At 41.2% G+C, this 24,941-nt stretch overlaps 2 protein-coding genes across 6 annotated transcripts in view; one reads left to right on the forward strand and one right to left on the reverse strand.

Moving 5' to 3' along the window:
• Nucleotides 1-24,941, forward strand: part of hwt (SH2 domain-containing adapter heavyweight) — a 78,538-nt gene that overhangs the window by 3,287 nt on the left and 50,310 nt on the right. For all 5 annotated transcript variants that reach the window (XM_089475312.1, XM_089475310.1, XM_089475314.1 and 2 more), the window contains exons 3-4: nt 335-709; nt 3,490-3,646. In XM_089475312.1, coding sequence (XP_089331438.1) covers nt 335-709; nt 3,490-3,646 — 532 coding nt within the window. The remainder of the gene's footprint in view (nt 1-334; nt 710-3,489; nt 3,647-24,941) is intronic.
• Nucleotides 19,273-21,177, reverse strand: Cpr11B (Cuticular protein 11B). Its single transcript, XM_018014680.2, has 3 exons — nt 20,762-21,177; nt 19,590-19,790; nt 19,273-19,500 (listed from the first exon to the last, which is right to left on the reverse strand). The coding sequence occupies exons 1-3, from the start codon at nt 21,004-21,006 to the stop codon at nt 19,377-19,379; spliced, it is 570 nt and encodes a 189-aa protein (XP_017870169.1). The 5' UTR covers nt 21,007-21,177; the 3' UTR covers nt 19,273-19,376.

The following is a 24,941-nucleotide window of genomic DNA, read 5'->3' on the forward strand; positions in this document are numbered from 1 at the left end:
TCTATTAAAATCCTTATACTAATTAGCATTTTAGTCTTAGCTTTAACCTGAACTTTGACATGAGCTCCACCATAAGCTATAACTTATTTTATAGCCCTACGATAGTTTCCAGCTCCAAATTAAAAATATTTGACTTGAACCATAGCTTGCCACTACAATTAACTTTAACTTTAGCATGAGATTTACTATGAACTACAAATTGGTTTATCACCTTGCGATAGTTTCAGATAGTTCCAAATCCGTATTGCTTGCTTAGAACTGGTCATTCAATTTTTAGTCTTAACTTTAACATGCACTTTAGCATGAGGTTAAACTGTGTATTCGCTTGTTGCAGTTCCTCGGGCGGCTTCTACACGCTGAAGGAGCACCCGCACCAGCATCAGCATCAACACTATCGCCATGGCCACGGACTTGGCACAGTCTCCACATCGCAGCGCCTGTTCGCCAGCTCAGCGCCCAGTGGCACCGTCATGATGTATCCAAATGCACAGCGTGCGCCGGTGCTGGCCAATGCCGCGGCAGCTGGCGGTGCAGCAGCAGCAGCAGGAGGAGGAGCAGGAGCTGGCGGAGGAGCAGGAGCAGGAGCACACACAGCTGCTGCTGCAACGCCGCCGGACATCTCGCTGAGGCAGCGGGCGGTCGCTAAGCTGCGCATGTTCAACTTTCACCTTAACTGGGATCTGCACATGACGCACTGCAAGCCCTGCGGGTGAGTTTACGCCGTGCCCCAAAATGTTTCCCATTTGCCATGAAGTTGCAACTTGCCAGTTGCCAGTTGCTAGTTGCCAGTTGCCAGTTGCAAGTTGTAAGCTGCAAGTGGGCAACAACTGCGCTGCCAACACTTGAGCCTTTTCCAGTGGTTTGTGGCTTTTGTTGGGCGTCGCTGAGTTTTTAAGCTCTTTGTTATACCCTGTACATTAAACCAAATGAGTACATGGGGTATGCTAGAGTGAGGTATATTGAACTAAGGATATGAAACCTTTAGTTGAGTACAGTTCTAAAACAATTTTCTCATTTATCGATTAATATCGATCATACATTTCTAATTCCTGGTATTTTCCCAATCACATAACTTAGTTTATTTTGACTAGACAGGCATCATATATATAAATATATGAATTAACTGCGTGCTTAAGGTACTTTCCGTTGGGGTCCATTTCAAGTTTTAACAATTATCGATAAATTTGCAAGATTACTGATATGCCTTATGATAGCAGTTGTTAACTTTCAGGTTTATTTCTATCAAATATCAGTAGTATATGCAACTAAAGAGAATTTTGATTCTTTTATAGATTAAAATTTATCGATTGTTAATCAACTTTATTAGTTGACCTCTGACACTTAAAGAGCTTAGCTTAAATGCTTACCCTTTTAGAGTGCTTTAAGCACATTTGTTGAAAGCTTTTAGATGCTTTTGCTGTATTATTCGAATATAGATAAGTTATCGATAGACATCACTATCATAAAATCAATTTTTGTAAGAATGAAATGAGTGATTAATGAGGTAAGCTTATAGCGCGCTATGGACTCAACTGGGAATAAGAATGTCCTGCTCATTTCCTACCTAGATGGAACTGCATGTCTATTTATACGACTCTGAGCTTTACTCAAGCTGGGCTCAAGTATAGGAAAGCATTCTCAACATGACTTGGTTATAGTTGGCTTTGCTTGTCATCCATTTCAATGCACAGCTAGCCACAGGGTAACCGTAGGTCTATCATCTGTACGACAGCTGAGTAAAGCGTAATGCAAATAGTTTTTTTTTTCGGTCAGGGAGTAACTCCTAGTCGATCATTATTGCTTGCTCGAGTTTGCCCAGTCTGGAGTCGAGTGAGTCGCACAGTCGGTTAGTTGGCTTCATTGAAGTGTTGCGAGGGGTGAGGTTGTGGCTGCGAGGGGCCGGGGCCAGGGGCAGGATGTAGGTGGGCGGGGTCATTTCGTTGAATGAACCCAAATGCAAGTGAAAAACTGGGTCGACGACATTTCCCGTGTTAGCCAACTTTAAATGCTGCGGCTTTAACCCAACAGCAGGTCGACGAGCCACCTCCAGCTCCAGCTCCACCTCCACCTCCACCTCTAACTCAACCTCCACTTCCAGCTCCACCTGCAACTCATTTCTATATATTTTTGTTTTTCGTTTTCAACACGGCCTCCGTCCCAAATGTGTCAAATTTTAATGAAGCGCCCGGCCTAACGAGCTTCTTTGCCAGCTGCTGTTAGCCCCAAAAGCCTTTTTTTTTTTTGGCCAAAACTGAAAGTCGCAGGAGGTAGGAGGTAGCGGCTGGGGGCTGCTTCATGCCTCTGCTGACAAGCAACAGCTATAGCAACAGAGTTAATGGTGTGACACAGGGACTAACTACCTAACTACCTTCGCCTCCTTCTCGAAGGAAAAATAAACAAACTAGCTCAAAGCTAAAAACTTTGGGTATACGATAATTAAATACGGTGCAAGGTGTAAGAGAGGTGCAGAGGTGGATATTGAGGCTACAGTCGCTTTGCAGGCATTCCTAGTGACTTACTTATGTCAAGAAATGCAACAGAAGTAGGCACAAGTTCAACTTGAAATGGAACCAGTACCCAAAAGAAAATTGGGCTAAGGAATCGAAGCTGCTTAAAATTATGATATAATATTATATATATTATTATAGGTAAAGCTGGGTTCTCTTGAGTAAAAGTCATCTCTCGAAAAAAACTAGTTCCATTTAGCTTAAGAGTGAGTTCGATACAGAAAACTAGTTCACTGTAGAGCACTAGGTTAAAGAAAGATTGCTCAGTTAGAGTTTAGAGTTATTTAAAAAAAAGAGCTAGTTCAGAGAAGAAAAGTTTTGGAAGATTTATTGTTTGAGTTGTTAATGAACTAGATCTATTTAGCAACCTCATTTGATCAATAGCCCAAGCAACGATATGTTACAAAACTTACAAATTATAGTTGAAAGCGAACTAGTTCAATGTAATTGAATGTATGAATGATGATAGTATTTGAGGCTGAAGAAATTCTAGTTCCATTCAAATTTATTTTATTGTTTCTAAGTTGTATGAAGCCGGAGCAGGAATTCAGGTTCAAACAGGAATACCTCAAAAACGAATTAGAAACAGATTCAAGTTTGCAAAATGTTAAAATGCAAATTGACAAAAGGACGAACGGATGGAAAGACAAACGGAGGTTAGGTAAGACTTGGGAAGCCGGTCGGAGTGATAGACGGACGGTCACATAAACCTAGCAAAGATGAAAGGGCGCAGGAACGAAAAGCTTTTTCAGGTCTTCAAACAACATTTGAGTTTAGTGTCGCTCAATAAAACATTGGAATTGTTAAACTTAAAAAAATATATCGTTCGATAATGAAAACTACTCGAAGCTCGACAAAAGTTCACGCACAATAGATGAGGAAACGATGGGCTCTTGCGGTTAACCCTTTGAGTTTTGATAACAATAACCGATGACCTCTCAATCAAACTTATCGCTGCTCTATTCTATTCCATTTTGGCTAGGCCTCGCTTGAGTGGAAGTGGAAATATAATAACACGACGGCTGTGCCGCAATCGTCGACGTGAGGACAATGAGCTCTATCGCTCGAACAGCTTCAAGTTTGAGCGCTTCGAGCGCAAGGAGTGCCTCGAGGAGCTCTCCAACACGTTGCAGAAGCAGGTGAGTACAGTTGTGTGCAAGAGGCCAATGAACTAGTCCGGTCTAAACAATTGGAGAACGACAACATAAAATCGAACAACAACAAAATGAGAAAGAGAAACAGAAAGCGAATGCGATTGCGAAAGCGAAAGCGAAAGCGGAACAGACCAAATCTCCCGCTGGGCGTAATTTATGCGTATTTGTTGGACTTACCTTGCCACATGTTGCATGCTGCCGCTGCGAGCCATCCATCTAGCTGGCAATTTTATGCGCATAGATTACAACTAATTGAAGTGTCGAAGAGCTGACCCAACCCTGAGGCCCCGCCCAGCCTCATCTCTAATTAGAGAGCTCTCCTCCCCCCGCACAGTTGGCCAGCTGCAGTTCAATGAAGCAGCTCCAAGAAAAATTGCATTATGTTGAGAGACTTGGGGGAGTCTGGGGGCCTGGGGGCCTGCCTGGCTCTGACTGCGGCTCCGTGCGGAAGGAGGCATCTGTCACAGGTGGCGCTGTCTGCTGAAACTTGTTCAGCCGAAAGTTTCGGCCGGAGGGATGGGAATCTAATTAATGGCGCGCAACAAATTGAATTTTAATTGAGCGTCGAATTTGATTTTGCCCCTCAAGTCCTGCGAGATCCTGGCGGCCATTTGGCTGAAGGTGTCTGTCAGTCGGAATAGGGCAACTGGGAGGGGGAGGGTGGGACGAGATAGGTAAATAGGGTGTGCGATGTGCCACAGCTGATAATCAAGTTAAATACGTTTTTGGGCAATGACTTTAGTGAGTAGAGAAGAGGGGCGGGAGGTAGGGGCGAGAGAGAGACTCTGAAGTGGAAAAAGAGGCAGAGAGTTATAGTTAGAGAACGAGAGATAGAGCTATGTGGGAAAAGATATAGAGTTAAAGAGAGAGAGAAAATGAGAGAGAGAGAGAGACAGAAAAGAGAGAGAGAGAGAAGAAAACTGAAAAAGATAGACAAAATGGAACGAAGAGGAAAGAGAGCATTGCTGGAGAATGGTTGCACAAAGTGAAAGACGTAGACAGGCAGAATCAGAGGAATGGAGAAAAGACAGAAAGAAAACGATAGAGATAGTAGTGAAGAAACGAAGATGAGAGAGAGAAAAGAGAGAGAGAGAGAGAGAGAAAAGAGAGGCTCCGCTCCCTTGCTTTCTGAGTGAAGGCTGCTATAAGGAAATAGCTGAGAGAAAGTGAAGTGAAAGAGAGAGAGAGAGAGAGAGAGAAAAAGGAAAGCAGAGAGAGAGAGATAAGATGAGCTAAAGAGAGATAAGCATATATAGAGAGGCAGTTAGCAGAGTCAGGTGATGAGAAGGGAGAGATAAAAAGGAATACGATTCTGGTCCATATTGAAGATTGCTTTCTCTATCGATAATGTTCGTCCGCGAATGCGGATACTTGGTGGGAAAAAATGAAAAGCGGAAAACAGTTCCATAAGGAAAATCAAAAACCTGGCAGTGTCAATAAAAACTCAAGCAAGTCGGCAGTTTCCCTTAGACCCACTTAGACCCACTTAGAGCCACCAAGACCCACTGAATGCGGCTTGCTCCGTGCTAATCTCATCAAATTTTTAAGCGATTCGCTGCAGTGGCAGACGGTCAGACAGACTGACAGACAGACGCTGGCCCGTATTGACAGCCCTGCTGGCTACTCCCTAATCCCAGGGCCCGGGCTCGGCCTCGACTCGACTCGACTCGACTGACAGACATCCATTTGTTAGACGAAATGTGTTTGAAGTGCTGCGGTTTTCGCTCTCTGTAAAACTTGTGTTTCGTCTCGTGGCAAACGAGGTCTGTCAGCTGTCCGACAGCCACGCTCCGCCTGCCGGCCACCCTCCCAGACTGCCCGCTACATGTGCAACATTTGCACCTTCATCAAGACATTTTTCGTGCCATAAATAAATAAAGCAACAAAATTGTTGCTTCCCCTTCAATTACAGGTGGGAAGCGCGCAAGCTGGCAGAGTTCACAAGTTTCTGATCCAGCGCGGCTGCGTCACATTAGCAGCTTCATCTGCGCTTAGATTTATGTGCTCGGCGGCGCACGGTTGACATAGCACCTGTCTCACCTGAGCTGCAGCTGTCTTGTCCGACCTGCCAGACACTAATCATGCCAAAGTGCCTGCCGCAGACGTGTCTGCCAACTTTTACCTGAGACGCCCGCCCACCTGTCGCTGTCAATTTGATTTCTCAGCCAGCGTAAAAATGCCATAGGAGGAGCAGCAGCAGCAGCAGCAGCAGCCAGGCCAAGACAAATGGCATTGGAATCCACGTTGGCAGCTTAAGTAGTTACTAAAATGCACCAACTCGAGCTTCGCTAACCAAACGATAATGCCACTCCCCCTATTTACCTGCATCCGCCCCAAAAAGTATGCTATGAAAAATGTACATTTCTTTTCGATTTCTTTTCAAGTCATACGCGCGTCTTTATTAGCTTAGATCATTTTTCATTTAGCCCAAAGTCGGCTTTAATCAGTTAGCTGACAGTTACGGCGGCTATAATGGGTCTATATCTAGCTGCATTTAGTAAATATCAATGTGGTATAGCCACATTGCTTAAGCCTTTGAGTTTTTATACTAATTATATATAAAGCACAGTAGACTCTAGCTATAGCGTCGCTTAATGAACTCAATATTTAATGTCGTAATATCCGGAAGTTGCTATAATCAGATATGGTACCATCTGTTTCAACTTTTGGGCACCAGGGAAAACATTGAACTTTCGTCTGAACTATAGCCGGATTTTACTGTAAATATATATATATATATATATACATTCAGTAGAATCCGGTTATAACGACACTCAAGGGACCGTTGTTATACCCGGAAGGCGCTATGACCGTATATGTTTGCTCATACAAGTTTATCCGTCAATAGGGAATTGGTTATTAAATACTAACTATTTAGATGCAGCTTTACCGTAGATATATGCGCTATATCTTTTTGATCCTGAGTTGTCAACGAGTATACAACATATTCGAAATTTTAGAACTCTAGTAAGTCTGTAGATGGACGGATAGGTGGAAAAGAACAGTAATATTGGGTCAATAAACCAATATATACAATAAATGAATCGAAATGAATTGATTGTAAAATGAAGTTGATTGTGTTTTGAATAAGCTCTATATAGCATAAACCACTTGGAGTTCAGCTAGTCAGAATTCAAGATGTTTATTTATATTTCTAAGGAATGTATTCTTTCAAAATCAAATTTAATCTGGGACAGCTTTTCGGACATTTATGATTTATTTACATTAAATTTTCTTAAGCTCTCATTCTATTTCCTAAAGTTTCACTTTTTAAATTTACGATTCATTTACATTAAATTTTCTTAAGCTCCCATTCTATTTCCTAAAGTTTCACTTTTTACTAATCTGTTTTACCTCTTCTATTGCCCTTATCAATGAATAACTTTTCGCAACTAAGTCACAATCTCCATTTATCATTGATACATGTATGTATGTATGTTTTGTATGCCTCCAAGTTGGCGAAGAATGCAATTGCATTTGAAAGAGACACACACAGAAGTTATTCAATCAACCAGAGCCAAGCCTGGGCCCAAGCCATATTTACCTCCTGCTGTGGCTCACTGTGGACTCGCCCTTAGCTCGCTGCTGTTTGGCTTTTACCTTTTCCCCATTTCTGAAAGTGTGCATAAATGGGGTATATTCATTCTGTTGAAATTGACGGAAAGTTGAAGTAGATGGGGTAACTGGGAATATATAATATCCATATAGGTTTGGGATCAGAAGCAACAGCTGAGTTGATCTAGAGCTGAAAATTTCAATGAAGCAAGGCATATATCTAGTTTATTTCGAAATAATCAATCTATTTTTTCTGGAAATGGATAAATACAATATTGATATCAAATTTTAGTTATATATTCGACATATGATTCTACATTTGACTCATACTTAAGCATTTCGAAACATATAGTACGTGAAACATAGAGCACTTCAAATCCTGTTCAGCTCGTGTCCGATAAGAACAGAAATATGAATAACCTTAAGCTACAAAGTATTCACCAGCTCTCTGTATGGGTATTCGCTAGTCGTGTATACCCGATTTAGAGCAGCTTTGTTTCCCTCCCCCATTGTTGTTGCTGCAAGTTGCGCAACTTAAGCTGCCTTTTGCCTCGTAAATTGTTTATTATAATAAAGTTTTGTGGGGATTTTGCCTTTTGCGAATTAGAAATCGGGAGCCGTAGCTTGGGTCCAGCCTTTGTTTTGCCCCAACGCCCATTTGGGGTCGAAATGCAATTATTTCAAATGGAATTGCAACTGTTTCAATTTCAATAGAGTTTTTAGCAGAATTGCATCCAATTTATTGCAAATTTCGTTTTCATACTGTTTCCATTTCTTTGTGGAAAGGGCTTCGATTCGCAATTGACTCTTTGTGGATATTCAAATTGGATTTCCTTTTAAAATAAACAAAAGATGAAGTTCGAATTTGTCGCTAAAGAAGTGTTTTCCTCGCATTTCGGGGGAGAAAGTGTTTTTAGGATGAGCTTTTCCTGCTGCCTATCTTCAGGTTTCCTTGATATCACAATGGTTTCGGTAGGGAAATGAACTCCTTTTGAAGTATACTATAAGAGAGAGAGAGAGAGAGAGAGAGAGAGAGAGAGAGAGGGAGAGGGAGAGGGAGAGGGAGAGAGGGAGACGGAGAGAGAGAGAGGGAGAGAACGAGAGGGAGAGAGAGTATTAGAGAGAGAGAGAGGGGGAGAGAGAGAATGAGAGAAGGAGAGAGTAGAGCGGAGAGTAGAGAGAGTGAGAAAAAGAGGGGGACAGAGAGAAATAGGCAGAGAGAACGAGAAGGAGAGAGAAGAGCAGAGAGAGAGAGAGAGAGAGAGAGAGAGAGGGAAAGAGAGAACGAGAGAGAGAAATAGGCAGAGAGATAGAGATAGGGAGAGAGAGAGAGACAGATAGGGAGGAGGGGAGCGAGAGAGAGAGATAGAGAAAGAGAGAGAAGGAGAGAGTGAAAAGAAAGATAATGATTTCACTAGAGAAGTAGAACTATTTTTGAGTTATGCTATGAGAGAAACCCAGAGAGCCAGAGATATAGAGAGAGAGAGAGAGAGAGAATCGAAAGGAGAGACAAATGCATATGCGGTGGGAGAGAGCGAGAGAGAGAGAGAGCATTTGCAGAGAAAGACAGCTAAGAAGAGATATCTCTATTTATCGTTTTTCCATCTCAATATTCCTCTTTGTGTCTCTTTCCCTCGCTCTGGTCATCTGCTCCTTAGCCCCTTCTTAACTTGAACTTAAATTTATGACTTAGCAATAGCTAATTTAAACTAGGATATAATCCTTAGCATGGGAATGCAGCTCAATGATTGGGCAATTGATTTGAGGTTACATGCCTTACGCCTTACTCCACATGCCGTACACCCTCGAGTAGAGTTGAGCTGAGTGTGAGCGGAGCTGCTTTACCTTCATCTCCAGTTTATGGTGCATAAATAGTTCTCTGGTAGAGGCCGGCACTTTTCTTTGGTCTAATTGATTTTGCTCAGGTTTTTCTTGGCGTTTTCCGCACGCTGCCATCGCGGCGATTCAATTTCCGACTGCCGTCGGTCTCTGGGTCTCTCGGTCTCGTCAGCCGTCTATTGTGCTCCTCTAATTTCCATCATCATCTAATGCGCGCTATCAGCGCCCCGTCTGCTGCTGTGCTTCCCAGAGGCGCCCCCGCCTCCTGCCGTGTGGCACCATCCATCCCATCCATTAATTTTGATGGCACAATTTTGAGCAGCGACTCCCACGCGCGCGCTCCACTCTTTGCCACAGAAATTGCTCAGTGATCTGTGCGCTGGCAATCATTAGCTCCAAATGCCCCAAACAACGGGGCCAACGCTTGGGCTCTGCCAGCCAAGCGCTTGGCTGCTTATTCATGCAACAATTGTTGATTGCGTTACGTGTGCCACGCCTCCTCCGTATCCGTCTCCTGTCCATCAGGCATCACTGAAAGCCACCCTCAATTGTTGTGTGAATGATTGTTGTTGGGTCATAAGTAGAAATTGTGCTGTCAGTGGAATAAACTGAGCTGAGATATGATGTCGAGCTCTGACCTATCTGCTATCTCTGAAATTATTTAACTTGGGCGCTAATCAACTCTGCCCGTAGCACCCCGAGAGCACCCCCCTCATCAGCAGCTCCAGTTTAGACCTAGTTAAATGTAATGCGCCATAAAAACGAGTTAATTTCCGACGCCTTGCCAAAAGTTGCCTTCCAAGTGTCTAGCACCGTATTCCCTCTCTCTCTCTCACTCTGCCTCTACCACTGCCTCTACCTCTAGCTCCTTCCACTCTTACAGTGATGACTCGCTACAAGTGGCTACAAATTTAATCAAACCTTTCGCTCAGTCACCACACATACACCCATCTGTGTGTCTATGTGTGTGCGTGTGTGTTCTGTGTAACCTCATTCCAGCTGCCTCATGCCTCATCCCACTCCTCGAGACCTTAGCTCCGTTCCGTTCCCTGCATCGCTGTCATTTCGCCTGGCGTTCTAAATAATTCATGTCGGCAACATCGTAGCTACGTCCTTTTGTGCTGGAATTTTGTACGTCCAACTTGTTGTAATACATTCAAATGAGTGTGTACAGTTACATATGTATGCGTGAGTGTGTGTGTGTGTCCTCTGTGCAAATCTCAAGTTGTTAAAAAAGCAAGCATACAAAATATATACATTTATACAACGTCAACGCTGAAAAACAAAACAAGTGAAGGCATTGTAGTCGGGTATTATAGACTCCATAATACACGTTCGCTTACAAAAGAAACAATATATTTAAAATATTTATACTAAATTTTATACAGCTCTATAGAGTTGAGCCTTATTTACCACATCGGGGCTCAATGGGAGTTTATATTCGAAATTTCTAGTCTCAAGGACAGAAACCTATATACTCACTTTTCGCTTTGTGAGGGCGCTGGAAATAGTCAAAAGTTTTGCAAGTTTTAAGTTTCACTGTGCGCACAGTGGCGCAAAGTCGCTAAGAATTGAAGGAATTGATTATTAATGAATTAATGAGCTTTTCAAAGAAGAGCCAAAGATTAAATTTGAAAAGATTTAAATGCAGTTGAGATCTTTAGTAAGATTTACAAATTCTTCAGTGAGTATATTTGTTGCAATTTTTTTATGAGCGATTCGAAGCGATTAAAGCTTTTTAGCGGTGTCAGATTATTCAATATCTAGTGTATTATGTTTAGGTGGCTCAAACCATGAGCTTTAAGCTTTATCATCTTTTAGAGTCATATAGTGAAAATGCTGCTCACATTATAATGTATACATTTTTCATTTTCAGCTAGTGATTGTAAAAGCTTTTGAAAGCTCTTAGCGGGTGTTTTCATGTTGTCTATTTTAATTCATTAGTTGATTATTAAGAGTGTGCCTTGCTTCTTAGCTTATAATAAACTTTCACTCAGTCAAAGCTTTAAAGCTGTTAAAAATAAAACATAGCTTTGTTTTAACATTCTAGCTTAAAAGAAGTAAGAAGATCTATTGTTTCTTTAAGCTAAGCTTTAAATTAAAGCTTTCAAAATATAACCTTACTTTGTATACTCGGCATTGTAAGTGCATAAAATTAAAAAGTTTTCTTGCCTGATTTTTCTTGTTTTAGTTCAAAGCGCAAAAGCTTTGCCTTTTCACAGTTCTATTGCAGTGCAGCTGCCACTGTGCACTCGATGCTTCTGCACAATAGCTAAAGCGGGAGTGAGAGAGAGAGAGAGACAGATAGTGAGTGTGCATGAGTAGGAAGAGAGATGTGCTCGAGTCGACTTAAATATGCGTTTCACTTGTCTTGCGTATTATTTGGCGCATTAAATTTATGTGCGCAATTGTGCTGAGTTGTGTGAAACAGCCACCCAGCCACACATGCACCCACACCGCCAGTGCCCCAACCCTGGTGTATGGCCTGATTTGGGGGCGTGGCAAAGACCATTTGCGGAATTGTGAATGCGCTTATTACATGGCGCTGAGCTTTCTTTGTGCTCTGGTCGCACCAGCTCTTGGGTTACCATCTCATTTGCGAGCCCGGTTTCTCGGCACCTTCAGTCCTTTGTGTGTTATTATTCAAAATCCAGTCAATAATACGATACGCGATGCTAATTTATTATACCAAAAGCATAATATAGCGTCGGATGGGGAGTTTTCATCGAGCACTTTGTAAATATTTCACGAGAGCAGTTACAATTACAGCTGTCGCTGCCACCCCCCCTCTCCTTCCCCCCTCTCCCCTCCCCCCTCTCCCCACTCCCCGTTCGTTCCGGCTTTAGTGGTGCTCGTGTGTTATGTCCTGGGCGCCGTTTTCAATTTTATCCCTTTTATTGGGTTTCTTTTTATACATGCATTCATTGAATATGGAAATTTTGGGTATATTGGTTTTCTCAGGGTGTATGTAGCGGGTAGAACTGGGAAGTAGGAGCGACTGAAGTCGTGAAGCCATAAGGCAAAATCGAGACGATCTAGACTTGTTAGACTGTCTATCCATCGGCCCATTTGCTTCTTGCTCTATTTGTCTCTCCATAGGACTGTTGCCTTTTGTAAATCTATCTGACCTTCGGATGCTTCATCCGCCTTTTTTCCTCTTAGTCCATCCAGCTGTCCAGTTGTCTCTAACATCATTCGAACAAATAGACAGATAGCGAGAGGGAAGGACAGTCATGGGGACAATCGGTTAGAAAGAAGATAGGTTGAAAGGACGAACTAACAGATCAACAGATCTTACTATGAAGTATTCCCTCTAATTCTTATTGTCCCACTACAACACGGACATAAGATACTCAGATCTCGATCTATATTGCTAGAGGGGCTAAAGACTGGAATGTTGTAGGAACGTTCCTCAATAGCAGATTAAATTTGCTTCAGGCAATCGATAACTAAATCGACATTTTGGAGCATATATAAGAGCTGTTATCTATGTCTCATCTGGTATCTATCATCTCAAGTATATATGGCATCGAGTATTTCACCTTTTTGAATACCTTTCCTTTAGCTCTGTTCAATCCAAATATATTTTCACAGGATGTGAGGGTATTTCCTAGTCGAGCACCTAGTGTTCGAGACCTTTAAGGGGTCTCGTTTTTTCTCCACAAGCTGCTTAAAATTCATACACAAATATTCCGACAGCATTCGCAGTCGCATTCGTAGTGGATCCATCCTGGGTTCCATCCATTCGTTGTTCCTTTGCCAGCTGGCAGTGAGGAGGATTCCAGCTCCCCAGTATCCATCTGTCTGTCCTGGCTGCTTTTCGCTTTCGTGTGCAAATTAGTTTATTGGAATTTCTTGTTTGCGTTTTACCCTGCCCAAAGGCGCATTTGCAGTCGCCGTCGCAGTCGCCGTCGCCGTTGCCGTCGCCGTCGCATTCGCAGTCAACTCCAGCCGCGGCTTGATTTGTCAATATGCATTCATTTTCTTTCCTTCGTTTTATAGCATATGTGCCCACTTATTGGATGTACGGAGCGATCGACCTTTACGCAAGTCGTAAACAATATTGGATTTCAGATTTTATATGGGTTTTGTACTTTAGTGCCCAAAGTTTATGCGAAAGTTGGCATGTGGTAGCAGAGCTTTCAAATAATTATAAAAATAAGTAAATCAGCTTGATTAGTTTGATTTGTTTCTGTCAAAAGTTGAGCACTAGAAAGCGTTTGCATGCGATCAAGCTTAAGCGCAATAGTTCGATTGGCTTGCCTTCATTAGGCGTAAAAGCTTGGTCCTAAAGTTGTAGCTTCCATATAAAAGCTTTTAAATATCTGAAGTTTCCATTGCAAAAGCTAAATAAGTAAGCTCAAAGCTTTAAGACTGCAGTAAAGCTTGCAGATCTTTTTGAGACTTGATCTTTTAACGATTGCTTCCAAATAAAGCTGTTAAGCTTTAATATAAACTTAGATTGAGTAGTTGGATTAACAGGGCTAGTTTCCCAGCCAATTTAAGCTTTGAGCTTTTACTTCAAATTTTATAATTTTCTCCTCTCAGTTCAATTCAGCATATATCCGTTTCATATTCATGTAGAATATATATATGTGTGCAGCTTTTATGAAGTCGCAGCTTTAAAGCTTTACTTACGAGCTGTGTATCACTTAATCAAGCTTTTATGAGCTTAATAGAAACGTTATAAAGGTCCCTTAAGAATGAATTGAATTGAAAGATGTGCTTTTTGAGAACGGATTTACCACTTAATTACTACAAGCTCGTAAATAACTTTGATCACCTCTCTCTCTCTCTCTCTCTCCATCTTATAATGTCCTTTTCAATATTTGCAAAAGCTCTTTCATGCCCTTCATATGCGCATACAGCAACAATTTCGCAATGCCTGTCTGGTCGAGGCTGGTGTGTAGCAATCTGCTTTAGTTTTTAATATACATAGAGGATTATATAAGGAAAGTTATGGATATTACGTGTCATGTGTTGCCAGTCAGCCAGACAATGAAGCCAAAAAGCCGCAGCCGAAAAGCTCGCACAGACCCGGAGAAATTTGCTAACAATGCTATTAAAATTTTAATGAAAACGATGCCCAGCGTCTATGACTCACAGCAAACTAAATACGAAAAGAGAGAGAGAGAGAGAGATGCATAGACTGAAAGAGGGAGATAGCTAGAGTAGAAGAGCAGAGAGCGAGGGAAATGCGTGAAGCGTTTCGCAGTGCGTGCAACTGCCATATCAATAACGAAAACTAAAGTGTAGCTTAGACAGGTGCATATGTGTGCGTGTGTGAGTCTGTGTATATAAACATGTATGCTAACTGACACGCCGCTAGGTGGCGCCCATTGCAGTAGCTGACAGGCACGCAATTGCGTGCCAAATGTTTCATTTGCCAGCGGCTGTAGACCCCCCCACCCCCCGCTCAGTTCCCTCTCAGTCCAGATGCTCGCCCCTCTCTTTCACCTGTCCCGCATATATCTTGCCTCCAGCCCCAACCAAATTGCCAAAGTTGGCAAATTATTTGCACGTCATTTGGCTTCAAGTTTCACGAACTTTAACTTGGCCCAACTTTCATTAACTTTCGTTTTTCAACTTTTGAGCCAGGTCTTAAAGGTCTTACCAGTTGAGGTCAGCTCGAATGGCCAATGGCATAAATATGAAATGGCTATTAGTTGAACTCGCACCTCTAAAGGTAAACTCAAATCGTGTGGCTTTTCATGGGAGTATACATATATCGACGTCAGCAGTATAAAGTGGAAATCGATAACTTGAATCGATAACAAAGCAAAAACTCTTTAAACTATATATTTATATGGGCGTATACAAACATCATGAGAACTCTTACAAAATTGAGTTATGTGTAGATCTGAAGAGCCCCCGCCGGACTTTGCCTAGAGAGAGAGGAAGCTCAATCTGTGCTACCCCTGACTTATACTATACACTTTAAATCACTTTAACCTAAGTCAAGACTTAGTAGAGTTCATTATTCTAGTTCAAATGAACAAATAAGTTTTCTTTATGAACAGTTAAGCAATTGAACAATTCGAATTGAGTATTATATTAGGGTGACCATCTGGACCGGAGTCCATTCCGGGACTGTCAATACCAAAACAGGGGACAATTTCGTGTCAGGTCGGGACATTACCTCCAAAAGCGGGACATGTCCCGGAATTCCAGGACGGATGGTCACCCTATATTATATTCAAGTTAATGAATAGAATGAGCTTGCTCTTTAGTTTATTCTTCACTGAATCAGTTCCCTGGTTCACTATGTACTAGTTCAATTAGTTTAGTAGCTCAACGAAGATTAATTAATTGCTCGGTTCATTTGGCATGCATTCTCAACAACTGAACTGGTTCAAATGAGCATCTACCGTATGAACAGCAGAACTAAACGCTGAAATGGAATCATTTATTCATTATATTGCTTAGTCAACAACTAGAACTGGAACTAGTTGTTTTTGTATTCCCTTGCAACTAATTAACTAACTTACGCTTGTCTCTCATTTGGAATGCTTTCAGTTTCAATTGCAGTGCTTACGAAACCAGTTCGCATGTAAAAGGACAGTTGCACAAAACAATTTGAACAACACTTGAACAAAACTCAAATTCAGCTAAATGCAATTTTAAACTGTTTTGACTGGGCTCAACTTCAACTGCTTCAACTGAAACGCTTTGGCTTAATACAGCTTTTTGCTCATTGCTGTGCTCATATTAAACAATGTTGCAAAGCGTAGCAAACACTTGACATTATATAGAAAAACAAGATGAAATGGAATGGCTCTACTTGGGTATGCAAGACGAGGAGATTCTCTGAATGCTACCTAGAGCTGTTAGGCTATGGCTTTAGATGAGAAGCAATAAGCTCTCCCTCTCTTTCTCTATACCCCTCTATCTCTCTGTCTTTCTATCTCCGGTGCAAGCATATCTATATTTCCCTCTCTTTCTCGTTCCTTCTCTCTCCCTCTCTCTGTGTCTTGCTCTCTCTCGCTCTCTATCTATCTCCCTGTCTTTCTATCTCTGGTGCTCTGCCTATTTGTATTTGCTTCTCTATCTCCCTTTCCTTCTCTCTTGCTCTCTCTCTCTTTCTCTGTCTCTTGCTCTCTCTCTCTCTCTCTCTCTCTCTCTCTCTCTCTCGCTATCTCTCTATCTTCGGTGCTATGCTTTTGCTTTCCTCTTTGAATTTCTGTCTGTCTGTCCGCTCTCTGTCTATCTCGCTCATTCTGTCTATTTGTCTCTCATTCTCTGGTGCTCTGCCTTTCTTTTTCTCTCTGTGTTTCCTTCTTCTCTCTGTCTCTCTCTCTCCCTCTCCAAATCTGGCATATCTGTTCATCACATAGCTCTGATTGATGTATCTTTGCACTACAATCGATATGATTAGGTAACACTCAAGGTAAACCTTAAATTTGAAGAGCCTTCGGTCCCACATGGACGTACACCCACAGCAAGCTAGATTGATTTAGTACCCCAACCTGATCTGGACTATGTAGGTATATGCCTAAAGTAGTTTGCTGTGTTTTCTTCTGCCTGTTACAAGCATTTGCACAAAACTTGAAAATACGCTTAAAAAAGCAGTTGGTCGACAGAGGCAGGGGCAGGGGCAGGGGCTGGTGCAGGAGGCGGGAGGCGGGAGGCGGTTGGTTGGTATCTAAGGTGCTCTGACAGCGCGCACCCTGCGCTGCAGCACACTTACGAGCAGAGCACCACAGCAGAGCTCGCAGCCCACTCCACTTTGCTGGGGGTTGGTAAACGCGTTTGGCTCGAGGCGCAACGCAAATCCGTTTAAATTTATGGCGTGTCATTGTTTTGGCATAAAATTAAGTGAGTGCAATGCCAAAAGGGAGCCAGGGGGCGCATCGGGGCGGTGCGGTAGGGGCACTGGGCCGAGTACATGTGTAACCTATGTAGTTGAACATGCATGCAAATGATTGCAGTGCAGAACATGGCGAAGGCGCTGAGGAAGAAGCAGCAGACGCTGGTGCAGGAGGCGTCCAATGAAATTTTCAATAAGCAGCGGCGCCCACTTGGGAGCAGGGGCTACGGCGCTGGGCGGGGCAGTTAATGTCTGCATGGCCAAATGGCAAAATATAATTCATAAAATTCATAAGCGCTCTTTTAATTTATGAAAGAAGTCCCCAAAAAAACCGAACTGAACCAAACCGAACAGAATATTCAGTCAGAGCTCCAGAGCGCCCAACCCCCTTCAGTTCATCCTTCCGTCCTTCCTTCCGTGCTGCCATGGCGCAAGTCTCAATGGAAACCCCTCGAGCGGTTCTATGTAATTTTAATTAATGCGTCCGTCGTTTAACATAAACGAAATGGGAATACTAAATGTAAGAGAGTGTGAGCGCGGGGGGACTGAAAGAGCGATAGAAGAGGGGGAGTGGTGGGGGTGTGACAGCTCGCTTAGGAAAATGCTTAAGAAAAATCTATGACGAAAAAACTTTTTACAGACAACAAAAAGAAAAACAATGAAGAAAATCAAAAAGAAGTAGAGGAAGAAGAGGAAGAAAGAAACTTGACAATCTCTCATTTTACATTTTATGTTTTTTAGTAGCTATGGAAATGCATAAAAAAAGGATTTTGCCTAGTTAAAAGAATGCGAGAGTCTTGCGTCTAGGCTGAAGGAACTCAGAGTATCTATAGATACTTCTTGAGTGACAAAGATAGAGAAGGATATATAGAGGGTGTTAGTCATGAAATACTTTGAAAGTAGCTTCTACAGGGTAATTGCTAGTCGATCAGTTAAGCTGAAAATCGATGTATATATTTTTTACAGAGTAACTGACAGTCGATCAATGACTCGGCTGGTAGAGGGTGGCTAGGGGTTATCCAGGGTAGCTGTAGGTCGATCAGTTAGGCTAAAAATCAGTTACTGGAATTACATACAGGGTAGCGATAAGTCGATCAGCTGGGCTAACAATCAGCTACAAGTTATACAGGATAACTGTTAGTCGATCAATTAAGTTACAGCTCAACTACTACACAATGACTAGAGCATATGCAGGGTATCTGTAAGTCGAGCAATTAAGCTACTAGAGAGTGACTGTACTTCGTACAGGATAACTGTCAGTCGATCAGACTCAAAGTCAGCTACTAGACACAGGGTAACAGCGAGTCGAGCAGCTGGTAGAGTCACACTACACCGCATACAGGGTGACTGCTAGTCTATCAACTCAGCCGCTTTGCTCTAGTTCTATGCACTTGTCGGCAACATCTTAAGCTTGTTTCTGCGCATCTCCGTTTATATTTGTTATATATGGGGTTGCCTGATATGATTAATGCCCTCCAAAAAGTTGCCAAAGCGAGAAAAAAATGTGAGCTAAGTGCGGCAACTTTTTAGCTTGTTTTGATTTCGCTCGAGTTGAACGATCGAGTGAATATATATATGTATATATATTTTTGGGGAGGGGGGCTGCTTAACTGCATATTAATCAGCTTTACTTTAGCCCGGCTTTTGGAACTTTGCCAGAACTGTGCAACAGCAAAGGGGCGTGGCCAGACAATGTGTTTGGCTTTTTTTTTTGCAGCTAACAGCAAAGTTTAAGCAAACACGAGACAAGACAACATAAATAATGGGAAATTCTTGCGTGAACAATTAAGTAGCTGGTAGCGGTTTTTAAGAGTTAAAAAAAAAACTCAAATAACCAAAATAGAACTTTTCTGAGTCTTTTTTGATATAGAGGGAAATTGCTCTGAATGTGGAAACGAATTAAATGTTGAAAGTATTTGAGATTATATGGGGCTTAGGCATATACAAACTAAAATACTGGTAAATACTAAGAAATACAGGTAAATTACTTGTCAGAGCAATACAAGAGCTGAAGTATTTAAATATATGTGAAGTATTATTATATTTTATTTGCTAAGCTTTCTCATAATAGTAGGAAATTAATTCATTCATGATTTTAGAACATAAAGCTAAATATGATTTAGATAGAATGTGCTTATACATAAGTAATATATTTAAAGTAATAGTAGTGGGGCTAGTTTATACTCAGATCTCATTGATTAGCCTTTGAGATAATATAGGAAATTTCGGAGTAGGCTATAGCCTTATAGCTATAGCCGTAAATATAGCAACTTCGAGAACTGTTTCTTCTAGGAGCTTGAGTCAGCTCCTAGTTTATTCAACTTCCAAACTTCTTCAAATAGTAAACATAAACTAGACCTAGAGAAGCAGAAATAAATACGAATGTATTAAGAGGAAAGACAAATCTATTTTTGTTATCCAAGTTCTAAATGTTTATTAGCGTACATAAAAAAAAAAAAATTGTGAACTAAATTGTGCTGATTGCCCGAAGATCGCTGGGTCCATTCACATTCTCTAGTACTGTCTGCGCTGGCGATAGCCTGGAGGAAGATAGCGGGACGATGGGGGCAGCACGCTGGAAGCGGAGCCATGATAGGCACCGCCATGATAGCCGCCAGCCGAATTGCCGCTGCGATGACTGTCAAACGGGAAGGAAATCAAATTGCGTTAGGGTCGAGGGGAATGCGGGGGAAGGGAAGAGGATTAACTCTTTGGCTGTCGACTTACTCGTTGGGCAGCGAGGGCGAGGTGGGCAGGTGAGCGCCCTCCGCCTGGAAGCCATTCTTGTCCGCTTTGTAGTTAACGGTATACTGTTTGCCATCATCTCCCGTATAGGAGTAGGAGCCACGCACTCCGAGGGATCCATGGGGCCAGCCACCTTTGAATTCGCCCGTCTCATCGCGGTGAATGCCATTGCCCGTATCGAAGCTGAAAGCCAAGACGAGATGAGACGAGACGAGAGTTTGATTAATTAGCAATTCATAATTATTTCACTCTCCGTCGACTATTTATAAACTTTTGGCTTAGTCGAGGCTTATGGCAATTTGCTTTAAATAGAGTTTAATTAGAATAACAAGAAAGATTTATGCTCGAAATGGGAGCAATTAGTATTTAGATTTAAAGCTGCAGTTGAATATAATGGGTTTGTTGTTTTGAATCGCTTTATAAGTGGGAAGAGTAGCAAGAAATATATGTGGTTGGTTAGCTGAGAGCAATATGAACTATAACCAAAAACAGGGGAGAGAAGACATAAGGTCACGGTTGAAAACTGGGAACAGTTGAAAGAGTATGACTGGGAAGAACTTTAAATTTTATATTGATAGCCATAAGTGTTGATAGTTTTAAATATTCCTATCCCATGGAGAAACATTGAACTGGGAACAGTTGTGAATAGGACTGAGCTAAGTGTTTGGCGTAAGATCTATTAATGGTAATTAGCTTTAAGCAGTAGGACCATGATTGGGAACAGTTGTATAAAACTGGAAACTGTTGAAAAACACAGGGAACAGCTGAGAATATATCTGGGAACAGTTGAAAATGTATGACTGGGAAGAACTTTAAACTTGATGTTGATTGACGTAAGTGTGGATTACTTTAAATATTCCTGTCCCATGGAGAAACATTCAAGTGAGAACAGTTGTGAATAAGAATAGGATCTAAGTGATTGGGGTAATGTCTTTTGATGGCTATTAGCTTTAAGCAGTAAGACCATGATTGGGAACAGCTGTATAAAATTGGGAACAATTGAAAACTGGGAACAGTTGAAAATGTATGACTGTGATGAGCATTAAACTTGATGTTGATATATATTGATAAATATTCCTGTTCCATGGAAAAACATTGAAGTGGGAACATTGATTACGGGGGGCTCTTCAAATGTAGTGAGAAATTGCATTTACCCAAAATTATAATTGCCACTCGCGTCGCTCTGGTAGTCACTGCGCACAATCGGTATCTGAGCCTGGCGAGCAGCGGCTCCTCCTCGACCGCCAGCGCCACGACCATGCCCACTGACGCCATGGTAGTGCAATTGATTCGGATGCGGTGCCAGATACTGGTTCGAGGGCAAATAGCGCTGCGGTGGACGGCCAGCCACAGCGCTGCCGACAATGGCGCAGGCTAGCAGGATCAATGGATGCAACATGTCGCACTATTGTTCACAATAAAAAAAAATGATGTACGGATTTCTGGTATCTTTCAGATACTATAGCTGTAACTGTAACTGTTACTATATATGTAGATGTAACTGTAGATGTAACTGTATCGTCAGCTGTTGCTGTGGAAACGCTTTAGCGTCGACTGTTTGGGGCTTAGCTGCGGCGCTGCTTCTTTTATACTCTAGCACAAGTTCAAAAAAATTTTAATTGTTTCTTGCTTCTTCATCTCTTCTTCTTCTTCGTCGTCGTCGTCGTCGTCTTCAACTTCAACTTCATTCTATAAAGATTTGAGTCGCTTTTGCTGTGGCTGTTGTTGTTGTTGCTGTTGTTGTTGCTGTCTTTCAATTAGCCCAAACGCTGTCGAGGCGTTTGCTACATGCACCAAAAACACTTTGCAATGCGCTGGCTTTTTTTTTGGCTATTGCAAAAATTTTTGATTTTCATTGTTTTTTTTTCCATCTCCATCTTCTTCTTCTTCTTCATCATCTTCCACTTTTAATTAATGTTCAGCTTAAGCTAAGGCTCTTGGCTTCACCCAGCTTTGGGTGTGGGCGTCTAGTATTAAGTATTTTTTTCTTCTTCTTCTTATTCGGGGTGGGCTTCACTAATTATAACTCATGTGCCACCATCATTAGCCAAAGCGCATACACACACATATTAGCTGCTGCTTTTTTTTGAAGTTCCGGCTCGCCTCGCGCTATGAAGTGCCCTCACCTGAGGGCCAAAATCCCGAGCGTAAAAATAACTTGAGGCGATCAGCAGCAACAACAACAACAATAATGATCTTAAGCTACATCATCAATAAATCCGTAAACAGTAGCTTCAACACTTCTATAACGCTTACACATTCTCATTCCACTTGCTTTTCGTTTTCTAGTTCGTAAAAGTCGTAAACGCATTTCATTGGAAATGGTGATAGGAATTTATATAGATAGGTTATATTAGTTAATGTATTTGCTTGATCAGGATCATAGCAAAGAATAGATAGGAGATGGGAGATATGAAAAATGTGTTATGAGATATGAAATATATGAGATTTATGAAATTATATTTGAGATAAAAGATAGAAGATGGCAGGTGGGAGATAGAAGATATGAGGAATGAGATAGGAGATATGAGGAATGAGATAGGAGATAGGAGTTAGGAGCTAGGAGATATGAGATAGGAGATATGAGATATCAGATAGGAGATGGGAGATAGGAGATAGGAGATAGCAGATAGGAGATAGGAGATAGGAGATAGGAGATAGGAGATATGAGATATATGAGATAGAGAGACATAAGATATAAGATATAAGATATAAGGTATGAAATATGAGATATGAAATATAAGATACGAGATATGAGACATAAGATATGAGATATCAGATATGACATAGAGGAATTGAGATAAGAGATGGGAGATGGGGGATGGGAGATACGTGATACATATCTTTATGTATTGAAAAAGCATCTGCTAGTCGAGCATAGCCCACTTGGGCAATTCTCTTATATGTTTCATATTAAATAAAGCTTAATTCCTCCATCCAGCTCCATTCCTAATATGCTTTATAAATAAAATTGATACATAATAGGAGCATAAAACAGCTTTACTTGCAATTGCTTTCAATTGCTTGGGGTATACCCAGCCAAATGTCGTTCATTGTAAAGAATTTGCTACCTCAAGCACTTCTCGCACTTTGATTGTTTTGGCATGACGGGACAGGTTCACACAGCTGCGGATTTTCCCCAAAACAACAAACAGATCTGGAAATATAAATAGCACCGTAAGCAGTGCCAGAAATAAAAGAAATAAGTACGACTGCGACTGTGGGTTGAGCACTACTGCCAGATTCCCTGGAAAATGTGAAGAGAGAGGTGTTTGCAGATGAATAATTTCTTTGAATGCATTAAAGCGTAGTGCGTAGTTGTATTTAATAGGATTTTATAGTGATTCTTGGATAGTAGCTAGACTAGCTTGAATAGGTAGAATATACAAAAATTCTGCTACTAAGGTAGAGTCTATGTAGAGTCTTGTACAGGCTCTATTTGGCTTATAGACTCTACTTCTTGCTCAATAAATGCTTCTATAAATCTCTTCACTCATATGTCACTTCTAGCAAAGCTAATATACCCCTGTTTGCTCTTAGTTTTGTAATGGGTTCGTTGTCTAAAAATAGCAATGGCGATGCGCCCGGTGTTGGTTCTGTTCCTACAGTCGCTTCGCTGGCTTCGCTTCGCTTTGCCGTGCTGAACAATGGGAATAGTTAAAGAATAATGTGCGCATATCCGCAATTATTAAAATAATGACAACAACAGTTTGCTTGCTGTTGTTGTTATTAAAAATAGCTGTCGATAGACGATAAAGCGAAAACTTCATTAATTAATTATATACATAATTAATATTGATGAACGACTAATCAAATAAAAGCGTGAAAACTCAACTGGCGGCTAAACTGGCAACGTCATTATCAGCACTAACGTAATCATCGCCATCATTAACATTATCGTCATTATTAACATCATTCATTCATTCATTATCGTAAAGAGTCTCGGTGAATGTCTTTGCGGCGCCTCAACGTTGATCTTTAGAGAGCGCGTGCCGCGCTTTTGTAGCTCTCTGCTTCTTCTTCTGCTTCTTCTTCACTTTGTTTTCAAATCTACGTCTAATGATTCGCTCTTGAGCATCATTAAGAAACAACTTTATTTTCATACTCTAGCTAAATAGTTAACTATGTATGTACTTATGTGTATGTGTGTATGCATCTATTTATAACTCTATGCTCACTGCTCACTTTAACTAGAATTCCAAGTAGGAGTTGATTTGGTTCTAGCTTTTGCTTTGTCATAAGTCGAAAACAATATGATCTAATTCGATATTTAACTTTATATATAGAAACTATAATATATACATGATTATGTTTTTCAATAACTCTCATGAATTTGGCAAGAGATCTAAGAATCAGAGATCAAGTTTGAATTTGATATAAATCTTCAGCATATATCATTTATGTGATATTTGCTTAAGATATACAGCTCTATAGATGTAGAAAAAATTCAACATTAACTGAGAACATGAATATATAAATATAATTACTATTATGAATATATATATAGTAATATAAATTTGTTATATCATACATAGAGGAAATATCATTCTAAATCTGTTTTAAGTCAGCTCTCATTATACATTCCTGATGCAGCGTATAGAAAAGTTGTTTAGAGTATAGCTCTACAGGTATAGCTCTCTATATAGAGTATATACATTTATAAAAACTGTAGCTTCTTCCACATTCTGTAAGTGAAAGTTTTATCTTTATCTGCAAGTTCTTATTACACATATATGTCCCATCTGCTAGCTGCATCTCGACTTTTCCTGTCTTCATCCTTATCAAAAATTGTATGCTGCATTTCGCATATAGAATCGCTATCTAGAAGCTATCTGGCAGCTTCGGCGTATGTGCCCTTTGCCACGCCTCCGCCCCTTTGCGCTTGTTGCATTTGAACTTCGCGCTTGGCTGGCAGCTGGAAATGCATATTGTACAGTTAGATGGACAGATAGTAGCTGCTACCTGATGGCCTAATGGGCCATCATTAAGTTTCATTACGAGCTGAGCTAAGCTGCGTCTATCTCCCTCTCTCTCTCTCTCTCTGTTTGAGATACTTTTCATAATTTATGCAGACAAAGTTTTGGCTTCTGGTACTTTGTTTTTCTCCAGTTTTCTGCTCTAGCGGATGTAATGCCAGCCGCAAATGAACTTGTAATTCGCAATGTATTTGACACTGACAGCTGGCAGCTGGCAGCTGTTGCAGTACACATACTTCTGGCATTGACTGTCGACTGCGGTAAAAACTCTCAGAATCCACCTGAAATCCAATTGTGTAACATTTCGGATTAGAGCTTCAGGCAATTAGTAATATTTCTGAAGCGTACTTAAGTCGAT

The sequence above is a fragment of the Drosophila arizonae genome, chromosome X (assembly GCF_054131065.1).
Source record: "Drosophila arizonae isolate 15081-1271.41 chromosome X, UAZ_ARI_1.0, whole genome shotgun sequence".
NCBI classification, from domain to species: Eukaryota; Metazoa; Arthropoda; class Insecta; order Diptera; family Drosophilidae; genus Drosophila; species Drosophila arizonae.

What these genes read in the sequence shown, in the direction of transcription:
- Cpr11B (XM_018014680.2), bottom strand. Translation starts at nt 21,006, where the DNA reads ATGTTGCATCCATTGATCCTGCTAGCCTGCGCCATTGTCGGCAGCGCT. An exon ending in AGTGGCAATTATAATTTTGG is followed by an intron (nt 19,791 to 20,761) that starts GTAAATGCAATT and finishes CTTGGCTTTCAG; the next exon opens with CTTCGATACGGGCAATGGCA. An exon ending in TCGCCCTCGCTGCCCAACGA is followed by an intron (nt 19,501 to 19,589) that starts GTAAGTCGACAG and finishes CCCGTTTGACAG; the next exon opens with TCATCGCAGCGGCAATTCGG.